General features: G+C 40.5%; 1 protein-coding gene across 1 annotated transcript in view; it reads left to right on the forward strand.

Annotated features, from left to right (window-relative positions):
• Positions 1-1,139: 1,139 nt before the first annotated feature.
• The window catches only part of SLC2A13 (solute carrier family 2 member 13), a 518,890-nt gene continuing 493,715 nt past the window's right edge, over positions 1,140-26,314 (forward strand). Inside the window, exon 1 of the mRNA NM_001192963.1 lies at positions 1,140-1,695. Within this exon, the coding sequence (NP_001179892.1) occupies positions 1,140-1,695 (556 nt within the window). The remainder of the gene's footprint in view (positions 1,696-26,314) is intronic.

Raw genomic sequence — 26,314 nt, forward strand, 5'->3', positions numbered from 1 at the left:
CTTGCCTGGAGAATCCCATGGACAAAGGAGTCTAGCGGGCTACATTCCATAGGGTTGCAAAGAGTCAGACACGACTGAAGGGACTGAGCACAACACATCACACAAACAAATGAGACAGTTAAAATTGCCCCCTGAGAATGGAGGACAACAGTGTAGATTTTTCCAGGGAGAAGACATCCTTCCTTTTAGTGAGTGGGTTGATGGAGGTTGTCTATTAAACCTCAAATCAGATGAAACCTTGGGTTTACTTTGTACCAGTGGGAGCTATTAATACTTGGTGACACGAGTGGAATGTATAAACGTGAATTTTCTTTTCAGGGATCCATGGAACAAGTTTTGTGATTCACCTGGGAAGATAGGTTAACTCTAACCTCAAAGAAATAAGATGTATCGTTCCTTTAAAAGAAGCATACATTGAGGAGGGACTGGCCATAAGAAGCTGAATTGCTCCGGAACAGATTCATTTATATCACAATATTATAAAAGGAAGGAGGGGTACTTGCGATATGCCATAACAGAATATTTTTTCCTAGGCCCTTCCAGCCTTGGCCATCCTCAGGCTTTTCTAAAGTGGCTCTCTCCTTGCCTTTCCAAACCGTGCGATCATCGTAAACCATTTCTCTGAGTCTCGAAGTCTAGTACCGGGCTGCAAACACTGGCTTGCTCCTCAACTGCAACCCTCAAACTATGGGACTTGGAGCAGTTAAGAAACAGAGAGCCACGTTAGAAGGACCCTAGGTCAGAGGTTGCGCTCGACCGGGAGGTGGGGTTTAGGGGTCCGGGGTGGGCTGAGGCTGGCACCGCCCGAGGAGGGGCGGGGCGTCTCGGGCCGGCCCCGCCGGCTGGGGCTGCACGTGACCTGCGGCCCCACCTCCCGCTTGCTCCGCAGCGCCAGCTCGGCAGGCGCGGGGCGTGAGTCTCGAGTGAGACCCGCCAGGCTCCAACTCCGCAGAGCCGGGGCCGGCGGGCAGCAACTTTCTCCCCGGAGTGGCTGCGGCGGCGGCTGCTACCGTGGCAGGCGGAGCAGGAGCCGGGAGGAGGAAGGCGGCGGTTCCTTGTGCCCGTTCGGGCTGTCCAGCCCTTCGAGACCGCCAGCCCGCGGAGCCTCGTTCCCCCGGGCAGCCCCGGGCCCCTGCCTTATGTCCCGCAAGGCGAGCGAGAATGTGGAGTACACGCTGCGGAGCTTGAGCAGCCTCATGGGCGAGCGCCGCAGGAAGCAGCAGGAGCCGGACGCGGCGAGCACGGCCGGGGAGCGCAGCCTTCTGGCGGCCGCGGAGTCGAGCGCCAGCCTGCAGGGCGCGGGCGCGGGCGGCGGCGGCGTCGGGGACCTGGAACGCGCGGCGCGGCGGCAGTTCCAGCAGGACGAGACCCCCGCCTTCGTGTACGTGGTGGCAGTCTTCTCCGCGCTGGGCGGCTTCCTGTTCGGCTATGACACCGGGGTGGTGTCGGGGGCCATGCTGCTGCTCAAGCGGCAGCTCAGCCTGGACGCGATGTGGCAGGAGCTGCTCGTGTCCAGCACGGTGGGGGCGGCCGCCGTCTCGGCGCTGGCCGGCGGGGCCCTCAACGGCGTCTTCGGCCGCCGCGCCGCCATCCTGCTGGCCAGTGCCCTCTTCACCGCCGGCTCCGCGGTGCTGGCCGCGGCGAACAACAAGGAGACGCTGCTCGCCGGCCGCCTGGTTGTGGGGCTCGGCATCGGTGAGTTCCGGCTTCGCGAAGAGCGCCTGCGGGGCCCCTGGCGACTCCGCCCTTGACCCTGGTCGCTGCGTTCTTTTCCCCCTTCAGGGTCCCCGTCGAGTGTGGCCAGCTCCCGAGGACACTTCGCATCTCTTGCTCCTGTTCTGAGAGCCCATCTGTTTGTTAGTCCGGCCTCTCAGTCTCCCTCCAGGGTGGGGGTGGGGGTGGGGGATCGCTGTGCTCTCCCCCGAGCCCACGTGGACTCTGTCGCCTACGGACAAGTGAATCCGCGTGATACTTGCCTCTCTAAGCCCTTCCTGGAACCCGGCTCCTCACCAGCGGTTTCCTTGATTCAGCCTTACCTGATGTCTAGCTAAGAGCTTAGGAGGGAAGATCTTTTTACTCTCCAACATTGTCTCACTTTTTCCTCCACTGCTAGACCTTTGCCTCTTCTAGGATTCCGAACTCCGAACCCAATAAGTCTTAAAAGATACAGTAAGAGAATTTTTAAAGTTCCTCAAGTCATCTGGACTCTACTCTTTGCTGCTCCTCATTTTCCTTCTCGAGTCATTTATCTTTAGGGTAGAGTAGTATTTTATTCTCTTCTTTTGAGTTTACTTTTTGTATTGCCTTTTGCTTTCCTTCCCCCCGCCCTCAAATAAATTCTTGACTTTTCTGTTTTCCTGACCTTTTCCTTTAAATCTGTATTCACCCATTCTCCTTTTTGTTTTGTCTCTCCTGTTTTCCCTTGGGTCTTGTTCACCTCCTAAATTCACTTTGAAACTATTCGCCCTGTGGGTAAATGCCCAGCAAGGTAGATGTTTGCAGTTTATTGCCAAAATGAAGGGATGAAGGTTCCCTTGGGATTGGTTTTTCACCCTGGTTGCTGAGCAGGGGAGGTGCAGTTGGTAAGTTCTTGGCAGATGGAAGCTGTTTGGAATGTGCGCAGTATTATTAGAAAGCACTTTTGAGACAAAGTGGGGGGTGAGACTTAAATCTCACTAGTAATTTTTGTAAGGCATGCCGCTGATGCTTTTTTATTGTTTCCTTTCATGATTCAGTTTCTTGTTTCCTTTAGGGTGCTGTTGAAGTATTTCTTCCCTATGGCTGGGGATTGATGAAAGAGCCCTTTAAACTAGGGCTCCTGATGATCTGTCCATTCACCACTTGTTTGACGTTTATGCTTTTCACCTTTTCTCTGTGGACTCTACGGGGGAGAGAGCCCTATTTATACAACTCCACATGTAGGAACCATAACCTGAAACCCAGCTCACTGCACTTTATATCCAGAATTAGTTATTACCGATTTCCTTTTTGTTTGTTTATTGCACTGTTACTTAGTGAAGCAGGGCAAGGCTCTCAGTTACATGTTAAGTTGACTATTATTAAAGTCTAAAATGACCAAAAAGTACAACTGAAATGAAACCTCTCTGTAAGAAGTACCTAGTGCCTTCAGGATTCTCCTGTCAGCATTCTCTGCATGGGACAACAGATTACCTCTTTTGTTTCTTCTGACATTGAAATAGTGTAATTTTAGGTAGCAAGATTTGTTCAGTAAGACTGAGTCTTTTTTGTAATTTTGGAAATCAATACTGTTTTTCAGAGATCTCTCAGTGAAGTTTCCTAGCATTTAGCTATGGCAAGTATTGGATATTTGGGTATTATATTTAGTCTTTTATCTGATAGGAAAAGCAAGCCCCTGTTGTGTGTTTAAGGGCCTTTTCCAGATGAGCAGAACAGTGACGAACATTTATGCTTCAGTAAGAGTGGCTGGGCAGGGTTAGAGCAAGGTAGAACTAGCTAAGCTCTGTAAGAAAGGCTCACAGACAGGGTTGTTAATTAAAAGAGGGTACAGTTACCCCAAGAGAGGAAAGCCTAGCTCTTGCAGATGGAAATGGTATGTTGATAAGTAGTATTTTGACAGTAGAGATAAGGAAAGGATTTTCTAGGCCAAACCTGGGAATGAGCAAAGAAAGGAAAGCATAGGCCATGCTTGAGGAACAAGGTGGATGCAGCAAAGAGGATGAAGCAAGAGGTAAGGTTGGAAAGGTTGGTGTGCAAGAGCAGCATTTGTGTCTCTGGCACCAGGGTTGCCTGCCTGATACTGCAGCTAGTTGATTTAGTCCTGGTATGGCCTGTCTTACTCATGGGGGAGTACCACTTAGACTGGAAGCCCTGATATAAAGTTGCATAAAAAGCTCTCCTCACTTACAAAATGAAGAATGTTTTAAGGTTTTAAACAGATTTTCAAAGAGGCCACATTACACATCACCACCTTTCAAATTAGGATCTATATGATGCGTATAATTGTAAAATTCTTAAAACTCAAAAGATTACTAACCATTCAAAAAAGAAATTACAAATACTTTTAGCTACAAGGAAATGAGTCATTAGGATGAGCATTTTTTTAGGGATACAAAATTAGTTTTGCTTGTTTACTACACTGACTCTGAATTTATATCATACTTTTTAAAGTAGATTTTGTGTGTGGTCAGGAGGTTTTTGTTTTTTATTATCCTTTTGATATTTAGTAAATATTGAAGAATAACTTTGTGTCTTCTGGTATATTTTTCTGGCAAATTTGTAATGGCAATTTCTTTCTTCCACAAATTTACCTGTGGTAAATGTAAAGCCCATAAGGACAGGGGTTTTTGTTCATTTTGTTCACCAAGATACAGTACTCTCAGCCTGTAGGAGGCACTCGTACTTGATGAGTAAATGAGTGTACGGTAAGCACAAGCATTAAAAAGTTACATTGCTGATAGGGTATCAAAGTATGTAAGGACTGTTATTTTTTTAGAGTATTGTGAAATGCTTGAAAGACTATATAAGGGTTTTAGTTTGCTCAATTCAGTTCAGCCACTCAGTCGTTTCCTACTCTTTGCAACCCCATGGTCTGCAGCACATCAGGCTCCCCTGTCCATCACCAGCTCCTGGAGCTTACTTAAACTCATGTCCATCGAGTCAGTGATGCCATCCAACCATCTCATCCTCTGTCATCCCCTTCTCCTCCCACCTTCAATCTTTTCCAGCATCAGGGTCTTTTCCAGTGAGTCAGTTCTTTACATCAGGTGGCCAAAGTATTGGAGCTTCAGCTTCAGCATCAGTCCTTACAGTGAATATTCAGGACTGATTTCCTTTATGACTGACTGGTTGGATCTCCTTGCAGTCCAAGGGGCTCTCAAGAATCTTCTCCACCACCACAGTTCAAAAACATCAATTCTTTGGCACTCAGCTTTCTTTATGGTCCAGCTCTCACATCCATACATGAATGACTATTGGAAAAACTATAGCTTTGACTAGACGGACCTTTGTTGGCAGAGCAATGTCTCTGGTTTTTAAATGTTGGTCATAGATTTTCTTCCAAGGAGCAAGCGTCCTTTAATTTCATGGCTGCAGTCACCATCTGCAGTGATTTTGGAGCCCAAGAAAATAACGTCTGTCATTGTTTCTCCATCTATTTGCCGTGGAGTAATGGCATATAGATGGAGAGCATCACTATGAACCAAGCTAGTGGAGGTGATGGAATTTAGTTTGTAATAGTGTAATTAAATCATTTACTTGTTTAATAAATGCTAATTAAGTTTCATTATTGATTCTTTAACTTTTGGAGTAGGCAGTAGTTAGATAAAAATCCCACCCTGAAGGTATTCATTCTCTAATGGAACACAAAGGCCATCAACAAGCATTTAAAGTACAGTAGAGGTTTCTGTAACTCCTATGGGAAACACAGAAGACTAAGCAATTGCATTTTTGGGGAGGAAGAAAATAGAACAAATAATTAAGGAGGTTTTATAGAAACAGATTTAAATTGGGGTTTGGAGGGTGAGTAGGAGTTCAACAGATTTACAGAGATCCATGAAAGAAGTTACTATTTTTTAGTGCTTTAGTATGGGATAGGTACCCTGCTGTTTTTACATATGTTATCTCATTTAACCCTTTTAGCTCTAGAAACAGGTTTCCTTTTTCTGGATGCCTACCTCATAGGTAGTGTGGGTTCTGGACCACTGAAATAAAGTGAATATTGCAATAAAATAATTGACACAAGCTTCCAGTGCATATGAAGTTATTTTATACTATACTGTAGTCTATTGTATACAAATAGTATTATTTCTAAAAAAACTATGTATCTTAATTAAAAAAAAAAACAACAACAAAAAACACCAGAAATAATGTGAGTCTTCAGCTAGTAATCTTTGCTGTTGGAGAGTCTTGCCTCCACATTGGAGGCTATTGACTGATCAAGGTGGTGGTTGCTGAAGGCTGGAGACTGGCAATTTCTTGAAATAAGATAACAGTGAAGTTTGCTGCATCAGTTGACTTCCTTTCACAAGTGATTTTTCTGTAACATTTGATGCTGTTAGATAGCATTTTACCCATAGTTATAACTTCTTTCAAAGTTGAAATCAGTCCCTCTCAAACACTGACACTGCTTTGTCAACTAACTTCATGTAATATTCTAAATCCATTGCTGCCATTTCAACAATGTTCATAGCATATTCACCAGCATATTCATTTCATCTTGAGAGACCGCTTTCTTTGTTCACCCATAAGAAGCAACTCCTTATCTGTGAAAGTTTTACGTGAGAGTGTAGCAATTCAGTCACATTTTCAGGCTCCTCTTCTAACTCTGGTTCTCTTGCTGTTTCTACCACAGCTGGCAATTACTTCCTCCACTCAAGTTCCATCCCCTCAAAGTCATCATGGGGAGTTAGAATCAACTTCTGCCAAACTCTTATTAATGTTGCTGTTTTGACTTCTTCCTATGAATCAGTTATGTTCTTAGCGGCATCTGGAATGGTGGATCGTTTCAGAAGGTTTTCAATTGACTTTGCCCAGATCCATCAGAGGAATCACTATGTATAGCAGCTATAAGCTTACACTGGTATTTCTTAAATAATAAGACTTGAAAGTCAAAATTGCTCCTTGGTCCATGGGCTGCAGAATGGATGTTATGTTCAGGTCAGGTCAGTTCAGTTCAGTCACTCAGTCATGTCCGACTCTTTGCGACCCCATGGACTGCAGTACACCAGGCTTTCCTGTCCATCACCAACTCCGGGAGTTCACTCAGACTCACATCCATCTAGTCAGTGATGCCATCTAGCCACCTCATCCTCTGTCATCCCCTTTTCCTCCTGCCCCCAATCCCTCCCAGCATCAGAGTCTTTTCCAATGAGTCAACTCTTCACATGAGGTGGCCAAAGTATGTAACAAAGGACGTTATGTTAGCAGGCATTAAAGCAACATCAATCTTGTACATCTTCAGAACTCTTGGGTAACTAGGTGCATTGTCAGTGAGCAGTAATATTTTGCAGGGAATCTTTTCTGAGCAGTAGGTCTCGATAGAGGGCTTGAAATATTCAGGAAACCATGTTGTAAACAGATGTGCTATCATCCAGGCTTTGTTGCATTTGTAGAGAATAGGCAGGGTAGATTTAGCCTAATTCTTAAGGGCCCTGGGAGTTTTAGAATAGTAAATGAGCATTGGCTTTGACTCAGAGTCACCAGCTGCATTAACCCCTGACAAGAGGGCCAGCCTGTCCTTGGAAACCCTGAAGCCAGGCATTGACTTCTCTTATAGAAGTCCTAGAAGGAATCTTCTTTTAATGTAAGGCAGTTTCCTGTATGCTGAAAATCTGTTGTTTAGTGTAGCCACCTTCCTTACTTATCCTAACTGTGTCTTCTGGGTTACTTGCTGCAGCTTCTCTATCAGTTCTTGCTGCTTCACCCTGTGCTTTTATGTTATGGAGAGGGTTTCTTTCCTTAAGCTTAATGAATCAACCTCTGCTAGCTTCACACTTCTGCATCTTTCTCACTTCTCTTAATCTTCATATAATTGAAGAGAGGCCCTTCTTGGTCTTCCTTAGTGGCTCAAATGGTAAAGAATCTGCCTTCAATGTAGGAGTCCTAGGTTGATTCCTGCTTTGTGAAGATCCCCTGGACCCACTCCAGTATTCTTGCCTGGAGGGTTCCATGGACAAAGGAGCCTGGTGGGCTACAGCCCATGGGGTCACAAAGAGTTGGACATGACTGAGCGATTGAACACACACACAGGCCCTTCTCTGGATTAAGCTTTGGCTTAAGGAAATATTTTAGCTGGTTTGCTCATCTGTCAGACCACTACAGCTTTCTCTGAATTAGCAATAGAGCTGTTTTGCTTTCTTGTTCTTGTATTCACCAGAGTTCAGTTCAGTTCAGCTGTTCAGTTGTGTCAGACTCTTTGTGACCCCATGGACTGCAGTACACCAGTCTTCCCTGTCTATCACCAACTCCCGGAGTTTACTCAAACTCATGTCCATCAAGTCAGTGATGCCATCCAACTGTCTCATCCTCTGTTATCCCCTTCTCCTCCCACCTTCAATCTTTCCCAGCATCAGTGTCTTTTCCAATGAGTCATTTCTTCACATCAGGTGGCCAAAGTATTGGAGCTTCAGCTTCAGCATCAGTCCTTACAGTGAATATTCAGGACTCATATCCTTTATGACTGACTGGTTGGATCTCCTTGCAGTCCAAGGGGCTCTCAAGAGTCTTTTCCACCACCACAGTTCAAAAACATCAATTCTTTGGCACTCAGCTTTCTTTATGGTCCAACTGTCACATCCATACATGACTACTGGCAAAACCATAGTTTTGACTAGATGGACCTATGTCAGCAGAGTAATGTCTCTGCTTTTTAAGATGCTGTCTAAGTTGGTCATAGCTTTTCTTCCAAGGAGCAAGCGTCTTTTAAAATTTCATGGCTGCAGTCACCATCTACAGTGATTTTGGAGCCCAAGAAAATAAAGTCTGTCACTGTTTTCATTATTTCTCCATCTGTTTGCCATGGAGTGATGGGACCAGATGCCATGATCTTAGTTTTTGGAATGTTGAGTTTTAAACCAGCTTTTTCACTCACCTCTTTCACTTTCATCAAGAGGCTCTTTAGTTCCTTTTCACTTTCTCTGTAAAGGTGGTGTCATTTGCATATCTGAGGTTATTGATATGTCTCCTGGCAGTCTTGATTCCAGCTTGTGTTTCATACAGCCTGGCATTTTGCATGATGTACTCTGCATATAAGTTAAATAAGCAGGGTAATAATATACAGCCTTGATGTACTCCTTTCCCAATTTGGAACCAGTCTGTTTTTCCATGTCCAGTTCTAACTGTTGCTTCTTGACCTGTACAGATTTCTCAGGAGGCAGGTCAAGTGGTCTGGTATTCCCATCTCTAAGAATTTTCCACAGTTTGTTGTGATCTACACAGTCAAAGTCTTTGGTGTAATCAATAATTCAGTAGTAGATTTTTTTCTGGAATTCTTTTTGCTTTTTCTATGATCCAGTGCATGTTGGCAATGTGATCTCTGGTTCCTCCGCCTTTTCTAAATCCAGCTTGAACATCTGGAAGTTCATGGTTCATGTACTGTTGAAGCCTGGCTTGGAGAATTTTATTCACTGGAGTAGTACTTGTAATATCCTTCTGCTTTGCCTTTGCAGTTTGGCTAATGGGTGCAAGAGGCCTAGTTTGTGGCCTGTCTTGGCTTGAGTCATGCCTTCCTCACTGAGCTTAGTCAATTCTAGCTTTCATTTAAAATAAGAGACCTGTGATTCTTCTTTTCACTCTGACACTTAGAAACTGTTAAACGCAGGGATGTTATTTTGACTAATTTAAATATTGTGTGTCTCTGGGAAACAGGGAGGACTGGGAGATGGGGAGAGAGGCTGGGGAGCCAATGGTTCCTGGAGCAATCAGAACAGACACAAAGTTCCCATCTTCTGTGGGTGTGACTTGTGGTGCCACAAAACAATTGCATTAATAACATCAAAGATAGCTGATTGTAGTTCATCATGACAATTATAATCATAATGAAAGAGTTGGAAATATTGTGAAAATTACCAGAATGTGACCCAGAGACTTGAAGTGAGCAAGTACTGCTGGAAAAATGGTGCCAATAGACTTGTTCCATCAAGGGTTGCCACAGACCTTCATTTTGTAAAACATTTACTGTCTTTAAAGCCCAATAAACCAAGGTATGCAATAAAAAAGGTATAGCAGTTAAATGATGAGGACACTAATGCAAAATCAGAATTAAAAACCAGAACCTTGGAGTCTTTTGCTCTTTTCAACTAATGAGCGTTTAAGTTAGAGTTAACAGTGAGTGTAAAGGCACCAAAAAGTCAAAGCAGTATATGAAGCAAAAAGTGACTGAAGGTGATGATGGGTCAGTCATGAAACTAGAATGATTTTTGTGGGAGGATTAGGCTAAATAGGGTTTAGTTGGTCTTGACTATGCAGGGACTGTCTTTGGGGATTTTCAGTTGTAAATAATGCCAGATTAATATCCATTGAATCTTTTTTAAATTTTAAACCATTATGCTTTTAAACTTTTACTTTCTTCTTCAAACTTCTGTCAAACCCCCCAAATGCAGGAGGCTGCAAATAAGAAGAAAAGTTTATTTAGGGTCTTAAGAACTGTGATTCAGTATATACAGAGTCCTGTAACACTGAAAGACTATTACAAGGAAGAGAAAGAGTTAAGTAAAGGCAAAAGATCATGAGGTTGCTAAAAGTTGCCTGGTAAGATTTGTGATTGTCCCCATTCAAGGTGGAAAATATCGATCCTTAAGGAATCAGAGTAGAATTAGAGTGCCTGCCTGATCAGTGGCTAATTTGTGCCTGATTCTTTCTGACCCCATGGACTGTAGTCCGTCAGGCTTCTCTGTCCATGGGATTTCTCAGACAGGGAATACTGGAGTGGGTTGCCATTCCTTCTCCAGGGCATCTTTCTGATCCAGGGATTGAACCCACATTTCCTGCATTGACAGGTGGGTTCTTTACCACTGAGGCACCAGGGAAGCCCTTAGAATTAGAGTAGAGGTCCATTAAGTATCTTGAGTTTCTGGCTGGTGTTCTTTGTGACTTTACCAGATCAAAGGTCAGATTCCGTCCAGGCTGAGAAATGCATTTTCTTAATGGCTGCTAACTCTATTTAAGAGAGCTCTCTTAACAGTACTGACTCAATTTTGATTCTCCTTTGACACCTCTTGCTTCTTTGAATTTTGTAGTATTAGAAATCCTTTGCTGAGATAGTTACTACTGGGTGGCTAAAACATGTAGTCATGAATTACTGAAATAGGAAGAGTTGCAGGGTCCTTCAACAGAAATCTTTGAAAATCATAAAAGATACCAAGCTGTAGAGTATAATTGTTCAGTCTATAATTAGAATGTATAAATATATTGAGAATCAATGATTCATGTAAAAGAAGCATAAGAAATCAGAGGTTTCTGATTTATTTTATGGGTTCATTTTCCTTGACTAGTTACACCAAAATTAGCTTATTGCGTACCCATTATGAAAATGGCATTATTTATGTTTTGGTTTCACCAGAGGTTCTTTTGGTTCCTCTGGTCTCATCCTTGACTTGAGTCCTGGGACCAGGCTTTTGTCAGTGTTCCTGCTCTACTACTTCTGACACCAGACTTTTTAAACTTGAAGACTCAAATTTCAAATAGGACACAAATTTGAAAACTCAAGAATTTATTGTATTTCTCCATTGTAATCTTATTTTTATATCCTTGTACAGTTATTGGTTTCTGTCTTTGGGTTAGGAAGATGCCATGGAGTAGGGAAAGGCTACCCACTCCAGTATTCTGGCCTGGAGAATTCCATGGACTGTATAGCCCGTGGGGTTGGGCTATACAGTTGGGCATGACTGAGTGACTTTCACTTTCATTTATACAGTTATATTTTTTATGAGTTTATTTAGCAAAGTTGTACCTATAATCAAAGTTTTCAGATGTGGATAGGTACAAAAGGATTGAAAGAGTGTGAGTTTGTGCATTTTGCTTCGTTTGATTGTTGTGTGTGATCTTATATCTCTCATGCATAACACACAGGCAAGGTTGCTGTGAAGGAGCAGAGTATAAGAACATAGTACTCTTATCATTGTTAGCATGTCTATAGCCAAAAAGCACAGAATGTAATTTCGCCCTTTTCCCATTGGCATTGGCATTTACTGCTAATTATAGGTGATGATTTAGTAACTGTGTGGGGCATATCAAAGAGTGTCTCAATTCAGACATTGACTGGTGTTCAAAACCTTTACTGAGAATGGACATGTTAATCTATACAGCACTGAGTTTGCTGAATTAATCTTAAATTTACACCAGTTGCTTATCTGTCACCCTCTGTTCCAGTACTCCCTCTACTGGACCACAGTTTGTAGCTGCTTTGCAGCTTTTAATTAGTATGTTATGGCCTATTGAGAAATACTTTTCAAAAATATCAATCTTTCAAAGAGTACTTTGAACTTTTGTCTTTTAATGCAAAGCAAATTTAAAATCTTGTTTGATTAAAAAGTCATGCAATGCTAATATCAATGAAAAATTTATTTAAGGTAAATAAAGTTAGAATCAGACAGATTTTTAGATTATCAGCTAATGCTATTTTTTTTTTTTGCTAACCAACTTTGTTCCCTTCCCCAACTCTCACAATTTGTTTCAGTTTTATTTTCTTTTAAAGCAGAATTTCTGTGTTGGATTTATTCTCTCTACTGGTATGCAACTGACAGGTCAAGTAAAGCTTCATTTGACCTGTTTCCTTGTTGCATAAACATTAACAGTTTATGTGCAATGCCCCACCCCTCTTTAACTCCACACTTTTATATCTGCTGGAGTTGACATTATAGAGTTACAGTGAGAATTATGACCTAATTGTGTTTGCCTAGTAGTATTGCATGGCCCTCCTTGCATGAGCTGTCATTGAGATGACCTGAGTGTTAATCTGAGTTCTGTGATGTTGTTCATATGACTTCTGTCTTAAGCATTTTTCTTTTTCATCCATCCATACTTCTGTCTTCTGTATTTTAAGCTCAAAGTAAGAACATAGTCTGATTCACACTAATGTCTTTGGGTTTAACACCTTTGGTGATGTCGAATGCTGGTAGATCTCAAATAGCAAGCAGTCATGGCCATCATTACTCAAAAGCACATGATACTATTTTTCTTTTTTCTTCCTGATTGAACTTGGTTCCTTTATGCATCCTTCCTGTCTTCACCTCTTTTTATTTCCTTGCTTTTCTTTTTCTCTGACTTCATAGTGAAGATGAAGCAACACTTTTATAAAGGAAACTTTCATTGAAGGAAAACCCCAAAATAGTTTCCACATAGAAATTTAACTTCCCTGGATGTATAGAGAAACAAAATAGCCAAGTATTACAGATAAGTCTAAACTCAAGTTGGGACTACAGCATGATTCACACTTAGGTCTTTTATTAAATATTGGCGCCATTGTTTAGAATGGTGTGTTCTGGAATATGTGTCTAAATCCACACAGCAGAAGGCTCGTTTCACAACAGGCTGAGCAGTGTGCTGGGGTCCCGAGCACCACAGTGCACACTGGCATCATGGTGGCACCAGCATCCTTCTCTACTGATTTTAGTATCTCCCTAGTCACTTCAGGCAGAACATGACTTGGAAATTGATTTAGCTGCCAATACCCTGGAAGTGATACCTAAACTTTGATTTAATGCTTACTCTGTGCCAAATATTCTTCTAAATATTTTACTTATATTCATATAATTTTCATAATAACTCAGTGAGATAATACTATTACAAGCACACTTCATGTGCTTTACAGATCATTGTGCTTTTTACAAAATGAAGTTTTGTGACGATCCCGCATTGGATTCATCAGTGCCATTTCACCAACATCGTTTGCTCACTTTGTGTCCCTGTGTCACATTTTGGTGATTGTTGCAATATTTCAAGCTTTTTCATTTTTACTATATTTGTTATGATGACTTGCAATCAGTGATATTTTGTTACCATTGGGAAAGATTAGAACTTGGTGGAGGCTCAGATAATGATTAATGTTTTTCAGCAATAAAGTTTTTTTTTTTTCTTTTAAATATATTGACTTACAGTGTTTCACGTGCCCAGCAAGGTGATTCAGTTATACAAATACAAAAAACCATATGTTATTTTTGAAATTATTTTCCATTGGTTATAACAAGATGTTGACTATAGTTCCCTATGCTATACACTAAATCTTTGTTGCTTATTGCATATATATTTTTAAATCAGAAATCTAGCATTCTGTTCATACAGAAGTGGACAAACAAGTGGAATCAAAATGTCATTTTTTTTAGGCAAAAAATCCTGTTTTCTAAAACATATGTATTATACATATTTATATTTATACACAAAAGCTTTTCTGCTACAGTTGATAAGGCTTGAGAAAGAACATCCAAAAAAAAAAGGAGAAATTGGAGAACATAAACTAAATGAAATGGGAGCATGGAATATGAAAGAGAAAAAGTGGAACAAACTAGATAAAAGTAAAAATTATCATAGAGTCCAGTTGTTTTTAAACACGACTACTCATTAGAAACATCTGGAGCTGTGGAGAAGAAAATTAATACCTGAGCATTTGTAGTTTTCAAAAAATTTCAAGATAATCTTGGTATGCGTCAGGATTTTATTTTAAATATAAATTTATTTATTTTAATTGGAGGTTAATTACTTTACAATATTGTATTGGTTTTACCATACATCAACATAAATCTGGCACAGGTATACACGTGTTCCCCATCCTGAACCCCACTCCCTCCACCCTTCCCGTATCATCCCTCTGGGTCGTTCCAGTGTACCAGCCCCAAGCATCCAGTATCATGCATCGAACCTGGACTGGCAATTTGTTTCATATATGATATTATACATGTTTCAATGGAATTCTCCCAAATGATCCCACCCTCTCCCTCTCCCACAGAGTCCGAAAGACTGTTCTATACATCTTGTCTCTTTTGCTGTCTCACGTACAGGGTTATCGTTACCATCTTTCTAAATTCCATATATATGCGTTAGTATACTGTATTGGTGATTTTCTTTCTGGCTTACTTCACTCTGTATAATAGGCTCCAGTTTCATCCACCTCATTAGAACTGATTCAAATGTATTCTTTTTAATGGCTGAGTAATACTCCATTGTGTATATATACCACTGCTTTCTTATCCATTCATCTGCTGATGGACATCTAGGTTGCTTCCATGTCCCGGCTATTATAAACAGTGCTGCGATGAACATCGGGGTACATGTGTCTCTTTCCCTTCTGGTTTCCTCAGTGTGTATGCCCAGCAGTGGGATTGCTGGGTCCTAAGGCAATTCTATTTCCAGTTTTTTAAGGAATCTCCACACTGTTCTCCATAGTGGCTGTACTAGTTTGCATTCCCACCAACAGTGTAAGAGGCTTCCCTTTTCTCCACACCCTCTCCAGCATTTACTGCTTGTAGACTTTTGGATCGCAGCCATTCTGACTGGCGTGAAATGGTACCTCATTGTGGTTTTGATTTGCATTTCTCTGATAATGAGTGATGTTGAGCATCTTTTCATTCATTTGTTAGCCATCTGTATGTCTTCTTTGGAGAAATGTCTATTTAGTTCTTTGGCCCATTTTTTGATTGGTTCATTTATTTTTCTGGAATTGAGCTGTAGGAGTTGCTTGTATATTTTTGAGATTAGTTGTTTGTCAGTTGCTTCATTTGCTATTATTTTCTCCCATTCTGAAGGCTGTCTTTTCACCTTGTTTCCAGTTTCCTTTGTTGTGCAGAAGCTTTTAAGTTTAATTAGGTCCCATTTGTTTATTTTTGCTTTTATTTCCAATATTCTGGGAAGGGGTCATAGAGGATCCTGCTGTGATGTATGTCGGAGAGTGTTTTGCCAATGTTCTCCTCTAGGAGTTTTATAGTTTCTGGTCTTAACATTTAGATCTTTAATCCATTTTGAGTTTTTTTTTTTTTTTTTTTAGTTTATTTTTGTGTATGGTGTTAGAAAGTGTTCTAGTTTCATTCTTTTACAAGTGGTTGACCAGTTTTCCCAGCACTACTTGTTAAAGATATTGTCTTTAATCAATTGTATATTCTTGCCTCCTTTGTCAAAGATAAGGTGTCCATAGGTGCATGGATTTATCTCTGGACTTTGTATTTTGTTCCATTGATCTATATTTCTGTCTTTGTGCCAGTACCATACTGTCTTGATGACTGTGGCTTTGTAGTAGAGCCTGAAGTCAGGCAGGTTGATTCATCCAGTTCCATTCTTCTTTCTCAAGATTGCTTTGGCTATTCAAGGTTTTTTGTATTTCCATACAAATTGTGAAATTATTTGTTCTAGCTCTGTGAAAAATACCGTTGGTAGCTTGATAGGAATTGCATTGAATCTATAGATTGATTTGGGTAGTATACTCATTTTCACTATATTGATTCTTCTGACCCATGAACACAGTATATTTCTCCATCTATTTGTGTCCTCTTTGATTTCTTTCACCAGTGCTTTATAGTTTTCTATATATAGGTCTTTAGTTTCTTTAGGTAGATATATTCTTAAGTATTTTATTCTTTTCGTTGCAATGCTGAATGGAATTGTTTCCTTAATTTCTCTTGCTATTTTCTTATTATTAGTGTATAGGAATGCAAGGGATTTCTGTGTGTTGATTTTATATCCTGCAAATTTAGTATATTCATTGATTAGCTCTAGTAATTTTCTGGTGGAGTCTTTAGGGTTTTCTATATAGAGGATCATGTCATCTGCAAACAGTGAGAGTTTTACTTCTTTTCCAATTTGGATTCCATTTATTTCTTTTTCTGCTCTGAGTGCTGTGGCCAAAACTTCCAAAACTATGTTGAATAGTAGTGGTGAAAGTGGGCACCCTTGTCTTGTTCCTGACTTTAGGGGAAAGGCTTTCAATTTTTCACCATTGAGGATAATGTTTGCTGTGGGTTTGTCATATATAGCTTTTATTATGTTGAGGTATATTCCTTCTATTCCTGCATTCTGGAGAGTTTTTATCATAAATGGCTGTTGAATTTTGTCAAAGGCTTTCTCTGCATCTATTGAGATAATCATATGTCTTTTATCTTCAATTTGTTGATGTGGTGTATTACATTGATTGATTTGTGGATACTGAAGAATCCTTGCATCCCTGGGATAAAGCCCACTTGGTCATGGTGTATGATCTTTTTCATGTGTTGTTGGATTCTGATTGCTAGAATTTTGTTAAGGATTTTTGCATCTATGTTCATTTGTGATATTGGCTTTTAGTTTTCTTTTTTGTGGCATCTTTGTCAGGTTTTGGTATTAGGGTGATGGTGGCCTCATAGAATGAGTTTGGAAGTTTACCTTCCTCTGCAATATTCTGGAAGAGTTTGAGCAGGATAGGTGTTAGCTCTTCTCTAAATTTTTGGTAGAATTCAGCATGAAGCCATTTGGACCTGGGCTTTTGTTTGCTGGAAGATTTCTGGTTACAGTTTCAATTTCCGTGCTTGTGATGAGTCTGTTAAGATTTTCTAGTTCTTCCTGGTTCAGTTTTGGAAAGTTGTACTTTTCTAAGAACTTGTCCATTTCTTCCACGTTGTCCATTTTATTGGCATATAACTGCTGATAGTAGTCTCTTATGATCCTTTGTATTTGTGTGTTGTCTGTTGTGATCTCTCCATTTTCATTTCTAATTTTATTGATTTGATTTTTCTCCCTTTGTTTCTTGATGAGTCTGGCTAATGGTTTGTCAATTTTATTTATCTTTTCAAACAACCAGCTTTTGGCTTTGTTGATTTTTGCTATGGTCTCTTTTGTTTCTTTTGCATTTATTTCTGCCCTAATTTTTAAGATTTCTTTCCTTCTGCTAACCCTGGGGTTCTTCATTTCTTCCTTTTCTAGTTGCTTTAGGTGTACAGTTAGGTTATTTATTTGACTTTTTTCTTGTTTCTTGAGGTATGCCTGTATTGGTATGAACTTTCTCCTTAGCACTGCTTTTACAGTGTCCCACAGGTTTTGGGTTGTTGTGTTTTCATTTTCACTCATTTCTATGCATATTTTGATGTCTTTTTTGATTTCTTCTGTGATTTGTTGGTTATTCAGCAGCGTGTTGTTCAGCCTCCATATGTTGGAATTTTAAATATTTTTTCTCCTGTAATTGAGATCTAATCTTACTGCATTGTGGTCAGAAAAGATGCTTGGAATGATTTCAATTTTTTTTTGCATTTACCAAGGCTAGATTTATGGTCCAGGATGTGATCTATGTTGGAGAAGGTTCTGTGTGCGCTTGAGAAAAAGGTGAAATTCATTGTTTTGGGGTGAAATGTCCTATAGATATCAATTAGGTCTAACTGGTCTATTGTACCATTTAAAGTTTGTGTTTCCTTGTTAATTTTCTGTTTAGTTGATCTATCTATAGGTGTGAATGGGATATTAAAGTCTCCCACTATTATTGTGTTATTGTTAATTTTCCCTTTCATACTTGTTAGCATTTGTCTTACATATTGTGATGCTCCTATGTTGGGTGCATATATATTTATAATTGTTACATCTTCTTCTTCGATTGATCCTTTGATCATTATGTAGTGTCCTTCTTTGTCTCTTTTCACAGACTTTGTTTTAAAGTCTATTTTATCAGATGTGAGTATTGCTACTCCTGCTTTCTTTTGGTCCCTATTTGCATGGAAAATCTTTTTCCAGCCCTTCACTTTCAGTCTGTATGTGTCCCCTGTTTTGAGGTGGGTCTCTTGTAGACAACATATGTAGGGGTCTTGTTTTTGTATCCATTCAGCCAGTCTTTGTCTTTTGGTTGGGGCATTCAACCCATTTACGTTTAAGGTAATTACTGATAAGTATGATTCCGTTGCCATTTACTTTATTGTTTTGGGTTCGAGTTTATACACCCTTTTTGTGTTTCCTGTCTAGAGAATATCCTTAGCATTTGTTGGAGAGCTGGTTTGGTGGTGCTGAATTCTCTCAGCTTTTGCTTGTCTGTAAAGCTTTTGATTTCTCCTTCATATCTGAATGAGATCCTTTCTGGGTACAGTAATCTGGGTTTTAGGTTATTTTCTTTCATCACTTTAAGTATGTCTTGCCATTCCCTCCTGACCTGAAGAATTTCTGTTGAAAAATCAGCTGTTATCCTTATGGGAATTCCCTTGTGTGTTATTTGTTGCTTTTCCCTTGCTGCTTTTAATATTTGTTCTTTGTTAATTTGATTAATATGTGTCTTGGGGTGTTTCACCTTGGGTTTATCCTGTTGGGGACTCTCTGGATTTCTTGGACTTGGGTGATTATTTCCTTCCCCATTTTAAGGAAGTTTTCAACTATTATCTCCTCAAGTATTTTCTCATGGTCTTTCTTCTTGTCTTCTTCTTCTGGGACTCCTATGATTCAAATGTTGGGGCGTTTAACACTGTCCTGGAGGTCTCTGAGATTGTCCTCATTTCTTTTAATCCGTTTTTCTTTTTTCCTCTCGGAATCATTTATTTCTACCATTGTATCTTCTACTTCACTAATCCTGTCTTCTGCCTCTGTTATTCTTCTATTTGTTGCCTCCAGAATGTTTTTGATCTCTTTTATTGCATTATTCATTATATTGATTCTGTTTTATTTCTTCTAGGTCCTTGTTAAACCTTTCTTGCATCTTCTCAATCCTGTTTCCAGGCTGTTTATCTGTGATTCCATTTTGATTTTAAGATTTTGGATCATTTTCACTATCATTATTCAGAATTCTTTTATCAGGTGGATTCCCTATGTTTTCCTCTTTTGTTTGGTTTGGTGGGCATTTATCCTGTTCCTTTACCTGCTAGGTATTCCTCTGTCTCTTCAGCTTGTTTATATTGCTGAGTTTGGGGAGGCCTTTCTGTATTCTGGCAGTTTGTGGAGTTCTCTTTATTGTGGAGTTTCCTCGCTGTTGGTGGGGTTGTACAGGTGGCTTGTCAAGGTTTCTTGGTTAGGGCAGCTTGTGTCGGTGTTCTGGTGGGTGGAGCTGGATTTCTTCTCTCTGGAGTGCAATGAAGTGTCCAGTAATCAGTTATGTCAATGGTTTTGGAGTAACTTTGGGCAGCCTGTATGTTGGAGCTCAGGGCTGTGTTCCTGTGTTGCTGGAGAATTTCCATGATATGTCTTGCTCTGGAACTTGTTGGCCCTTGGGTGGTGCTTGGTTTCAGTGTAGTTATGGAGGCATTTTATGAGCTCCTCTCAATTAATGTTCCCTGGAGTCAGGAGTTCTCTGGTGTTCTCAGGATTTGGACTTGAGCCTCCTGCTTCTGGTTTTCAGTCTTATTTTTACAGTAGTCTCAAGACTTCTCCTTCTATACAGCACCATTGATAAAACATCTAGGTTAAAAATGAAAAGTTTCTCCACAGTGAGGGACACCCAGAGAGGTTCACAGAGTTACATGGAGAAAAGAAGAGGGAGGAGGGAGTTAGAGGTGACCCGAATGAGATGAGGTGGAATCAATAGAGGAGAGAGCAAGCTAGCCAGTAATCACTTCCTTATGTGCACTCCACAACTGGACTGCTCAAAGATGTTCATGGTGTTATACAGAGAAGAGGAGAGGGAGGAAGACAGAGGTGGCCAGGAGGATAAAAGGGGAAATCAAAAGGAGAGGGACAGATCCAGCCAGTAATCAGTTCCCTAAGTGTTCTCCACTGTCTGGAACACACAGAGATTCACAAAGTTGGGTAGAGAAGAGATGGGGTGGGGAGGAGACAGAGGTGACCTGGTGGAGAAAAAGGAGAGTCCAAAGAGGGAGAGAGCAGTCAAGCCAGTAATCTTGCTCCCAAGTAAAAATGGGTACTGAAAATTGGGTTCTTAAAGATACAAAATTGATAACAAATACCAAAAAGCAAACATTAAAAATCTAGAGTAGAGTTTGGAATTTCAAAAATACAATATTAAAGAAAGGAAGAAAAAAAAAAGGAAAAAAAAACCAAAGTCACAAAAATTATAAAATATATATATATATATATATATGAAGTTTGGTTTAAAAATAGGGTCTTTTTTTTTTTTTTTTTGCAAAGTAATAGTAGGTTATAAAAGTGAAAATTAAAAGAGTAATAGAGACTTAAAAATTAAAAAAAAAGAAAAGAAAATATATCTTTTCTGGTGTTGTTTTGGGTATTGTGGGGTTAGTTCATTTTCGGATAATTCCTTGGTCCGGCTTATATTTCTCAAGATCTATAGGCCCCTTCCTATGTAGTTGGTACTAATGACAGGGTTTTAATCTATTGTTCCTGTCACTTCCAAGGCAGTTCCCTCTGTTTTAGCTTCTATTTGCTGGTCTCTTCAATGTCTGATTTCCGCCCTGATACAAAGGGGGCAGTAGTGGACACTTTTTTAAGGCTCACTTGTTCAGTCGCACTGTGGGGAGGGAAGGATGCTGCAAACAAATAACACTGGCGTGTACTCACAGTGCCTCAGCCACACTGGGCCTGCCCCCACTCACTGCGCGTGTAGCCTCCCTGCCCACACTGCTCAGGCTCTAGGTTGCTCCACGGGGACCATCTGAGGCCGCCCTTGGGCTGCTTGCACCTGCCAGGTCTAAGCCACTCAGGTTCAGGCACTCTGGTGGTCCTCAGAGGCGCACTCAGTTGGGCCTACGTTTTGTGCCCTTCCCAGGTCCGAGCAGCTCAGGTGATGAGGTGTTTGGCGAGCACGGTTGCTGCGACTTATTGCCTCCCCCTTCCCTGCCGCTTGGTTTTCTGGGTATACAACCGGCGCATCTTCTCAGGTTGATGTTGACTGTCCAGAACCCCAAGAAGTCTTAGTAAGCAAAGAAGCCTGCTTGCAGTTTGGTAGATAATGTCTCTCTGGGGCTGCGATTGCCCCCTTCTGGCTTTGGCTGCTGTCACCGGAGGGGGATGGTCTGCAGCAGGCTGGCTCTGTTCAGTCCTTTGTACTGTGAGCGGGCCTGGCAGTGTCTTAGGGCTTTTCGAGTGGTAGCTATCCCACAGTCTGGTTTGCTAACCCAAGTTAGTTCCCTCAGATTGCCCTCGGGGCATTCAGGCATTCCTTACTCTAAGCAATGCAGCCCTCGCCTCCCTGCCCAGCCCCCGCTTGCTAGTGGAGGGTGCAGGAGTCTGTGCTGCTTCTGCGCTGGGGGAGTTACCGCTGGGCTCGTAATCTGTGGGGTTTAATTATTTATTTTTCCTCCCTGTTATGTTGCCCTCTGTGCTTCCAAGGCTCGCCACAGACTCGGCAGTGAGAGTGTTTCCTGGTGTTTGGAAACTTCTCTCTTTTTAAGACTCCCTTCCTGGGACGGAGCTCCATTCCCTACCTCTTGTATCTCTTTTTTTTTGTCTTTTATATTTTTTCCTATCTCCTTTCGAAGACAATGGGCTGCTTTTCTGGGTGCCTGATGTCCTCTGCCGACATTCAGAAGTTGTTTTGTGGAATTTACTCAGCGTTTAAATGTTCTTTTGATGAATTTGTGGCGGAGAAAGTGGTCTTCCCGTCCTGTTCGTCCGCCGTCTTCGAAAGTGACTGCATCTGGATTTTAAAAAGTCATTACAGGTTTTTCTGTTAGTCCTAGTTCTGGTGATAGAGAGTTCTATTATTTTTCTGTTGCCCAATCATCATGCAGTGGTATTAAGTGAGTAATAGTTACATAATCACAGTAGTAAAGGATGTTCATCAGTTTTCAATAGCCAGACAAAAAATAAAAAATAATTATAATTGCAGGCCATAATGGGAACATGATTAACTTTAACAATATAAAATAAATACATACAATTTTTTTGGGGGGGTGGGTCAAGCAGAGTGATGTGGTAAATGGAAGTGCATACATGCACATGTTTTCATCAACCCAGCCAGAGTATGTCTTTTGATTGGTGCATTTAATCCATTTACATTTAGGATAATTATCAATATGTATGATCCTATTGTCGTTTTCTTAATTGTTTTGGGTTTATTTTCAGTAGGTCTTTTCCTTCTCTTGTGTTTGCTGCCTAGAGAAGTTCCTTTAGCATTTGTTGTAAAGCTGGTTTGGTGGTAGTGAATTCTCTTTAACTTTTGCTTGTCTGTAAAGCTTTTGATTTCTCCATCAAATCTGAATAAAGTCTTGCTGAGTAGATTATTCTTGGCTGTAGGCCCTTTGTTTTCATCACTTTGAATATATCATGCCATTCCCTTCTGGCTTGTAGAGTTTCTGTTGTGAAATCAGCTGATAGGCTGATGGGAGTTCCCTTGTATGCTATTTGTCATTTTTCCCTTGTTGCTTTTAATAGTTTATCTCTGTCTTTAATTTTTGTCGGTATGATTACTGTGTGTCTTGATGTGTTCCTCCTTGGGTTTATCCTGCCTGGGACTCTCTGTGCTTCCTGGACTTGGTTGACTATTTCCTTTCCCATGTTAGAAAAGTTTTCAGCTATTATCTTTTCAAATATTTTCTCAGGTCCTTTCTCTCTCTCTTCTTCTGGACCCCTAAAATGAGAATGTTGGTGTGCTTAATGTCATCCCAGGGATTTCTTAGGCTATCTTCATTTCTTTTCTTTTTTTCTTTATTCTGTTCTGTGGCAGTGATTTCCACCATTCTGTTCTCCAGGTTATTTATTTGTTCTTCTGCTTCCTTCTAGTGTATTATTCATTTCTGTTGTTTGTTCTTTAGTTATTTTCTAGGTCTTTGGTAAACATTTCTTAAATCTTCTCAATCTTTGCCTCCATTCTTTTCCCAATATCCTAAATCATCTTCACTATCATTATTCTATATTCTTTTTTTCTGGAAGATTGCCTCTGTCCACTTCATTTAGTTGTTTCTCTGAGGCTTTATCTTGTCCCTTCATCTGGGACAAAACTTTATGCGTTTTCATTGTGATTAAGTTTTGTACTATGGTTTTTGTTTTAGGTGCTGTGACTGCTGCTTCTAGTTTCTTCTGTCTGCCCTCTGATGGATGAGGCTAAGAGGCTTGTGTAAGCTTCCTGATGGGAGGGACTGGCATGAGATAAACAGGGTCTTGCTCTGCTGGGCAGGGCTTTGCTCAGTTCAGTTCAGTTCAGTTGCTCAGTAGTGTTGACTTTACGACCCCATGACTGCAGCACACCAGGGCTTCCTGTCGATCAACAACAACCAGGGTTTACTCAAACTTATGTCCATTGAGTCGTTGATGCCATCAAGCCATCTCATCCTTTGTGGTCCCCTTCTCCTCCCGCCTTCAATCTTTCCCAGCATCCGGGTCTTTTCAAATGAGTCAGTTTTTTGCATCAGGTAGTCAAAGTATTGGAGCTTCAGCTTCAACATGAGTCCTTCCAATGAATATTCAGGACTTATTTCCTTTATGACTGACTGGTTTGATCTCCTTGCAGTCCAAGGGACTCTCAAGAGTCTACTCCAACACCACAGTTCAAAAGCATCAATTCTTCGGTGCTCAGCTTTCTTTATAGTCCAACTCTCACATCCATACATGACTACTGGAAAAACCATAGCTTTGACTAGATGGACCTTTGTTGGCAGAGTAATGTCTCTGCTTTTTAATATCCTGTCTATGTTGGCCATAGCTTTTCTTCTAAGGAGCAAGCGTCTTTTAAACTTTCATGGCTGCAGTCACCATCTGCAGTGATTTTGGAGCACAGAAAAATAAAGTCTGTCATTATTTCCACTGTTTCCCCATCTATTTGCCATGAAGCGATGGGACCAGATGACGTGATCTTAGTTTTCTGAAGGTTGAGCTTTAAGCCAACATTTCACTCTCCCCTTTCACTTTCATCAAGAGGCTCTTTAGTTCTTTGTTGTCTGCCATAAGGGTGGTGTCATCTGCATATCTGAGGCTATTGATGTTTCTCCTGGCAGTCTTGATTCCAGCTTGTGCTTTATCCAGCCCAGCATTTCTCATGATGTACTCCGCATATAAGTTAAATAAGCAGGGTGACAATATATAGCTTTGATGTACTCATTTCCTGATTTGGAATCAGTGTGTTGTTCCATGTCCAGTTCTAACTGTTGCTTCCTGACATACAGATTTCTCAAGAGGCAGGTCAGGTGGTCTGGTATTCCCATCTCTTTCAGAATTTTCCACAGTTTGTTGTGATCCACACCGTCAAAGGCTTTGGCATATTCAATAAAGCAGAAATGTTTTTCTGGAACTCTCTTGCTTTTCCAATGATCCAACAGATGTTGGCAATGTGATATCTGGTTCCTCTACCTTTTCTAAATCCAGCTTGAACATCTGGAAGTTCACAGTTCACATACTGTTGAACCCTAGCCTGCAGAATTTTGAGTATTACTTTACTAGCGTGTGAGATGAGTGCAATTGTGTGGTAGTTTGTGCATTCTTTGGCATTGCCTTTCTTTGGGATTGGAATGAAAACTGACCTTTTCCAGTCCTGTGGCCACTGCTGAGTTTTCCAAATTTGCTGGCATATTGAGTGCAGCACTTTCACAGCATCATCTTTCAGGATTTGAAATAGTTCAACTAGAATTCCATCACCTCCACTAGCTTTGTTTGTAGTGATGCTTTCTAAGGCCCACTTGACTTCACATTCCAGGATGTCTGGCTCTAGGTGAATGATCACACCACTGAGATTATCTGTGTTGTGAAAATCTCGTTTGTATAGTTCTTCTGTGTATTCTTGCTACCTCTTCTGAATATCTTCTGTTTGTGTTAGGTCCATACCATTTCTGTCCCTTATTGTGCCCATCTTTGCATGAAATGCTCCCTTGGTATCTCTAATTTTCTTGAAGAGATCTCTCGTCTTTTCCATTCTGTTGTTTTCCTCTATTTCTTTACACTGATCACTGAGGAAGGCTTTTGTTTCTCTCCTTTCTATTCTTTGGAACTCTGCATTCAGATTGGGTATGTTTTTCCTTTTCTTCTGTGCTTTCACTTCTCTTTTTTTCACAGCTATTTGTAAGGCCTCCTCAGACAACCATTTTGCTTTTTTTTGCATTTCTTTTTCTTGGGGATGATCTTGATCCCTGTCTCCTGTACAATGTCATGAACCTCTGTCCATAGTTCATCAGGCACTCGGTCTATCAGATCTAGTCCCTTAAATCTGTTTCTCACTTTAACTGTATAATCATAAAATCATGGACAGCTACATGTCAAAGAATGAAATTAGAGCATTTTTTCACACACTGTATGAAAATAAACTCAAAATGGATTAAAATCCTAAATATAAGACCAGAAACCATAAATCTAGAATAAAAATTAGACTACTCTTTGACATAAATTGTACTAGTATTTTTTTAGATCTGTCTCCAAAGACAAAAGAAATAAAGCAAAAATAAATGTATTGGACATAATTAAACTTAAAATATTTTGAACAGCAAAGGAAACCATCAACAAAGTCAAAAAAAAAACACAACAACTGTGGAATGGGAGAAATTATTTGCAGTTGATATGACTGATACAAGGTTAATGTTTCAAAATATATAAATAGCTCCTACAAGTCAATATTGGAAAAAAAAAAAATAGCCTAAAGACCTGAATAGACCTTTTCCAAAGAAGACAAAGATGAGCAACAGGAAGATGGAAAGATCTTCAGCACTGCTAATCATCAAGGAAATGCAAATCAAAACCACAATGAGATATCGCCCACATCTGTCAGAATAGCTATTGTTGAAAAGACCACAAATTACAAAATTTGATGAGAATATAGAAAAAAGGGAACCCTTGTATACTGTTGGTGTGAATATAAATCCATGTAGTCACTATGGAAAACAGTATGGAGATTCATTTGAAAATTAAAAATAGAACTTGCGTATGATCCAGCAGTTTCACTCATGGGTGGTTACCCCTTGGGGGAGAGAGGGAGGAGGGGCAAAATGGGATTAAGAGAGGTTCAAATTACTATGTGTATAAAGTAAACTACAAGGATATATTGTACATTACAGGGAATGTAGCCAGTATTTCATAA

The sequence above is a fragment of the Bos taurus genome, chromosome 5 (assembly GCF_002263795.3).
Source record: "Bos taurus isolate L1 Dominette 01449 registration number 42190680 breed Hereford chromosome 5, ARS-UCD2.0, whole genome shotgun sequence".
In the NCBI taxonomy this organism is placed as follows: Eukaryota; Metazoa; Chordata; class Mammalia; order Artiodactyla; family Bovidae; genus Bos; species Bos taurus.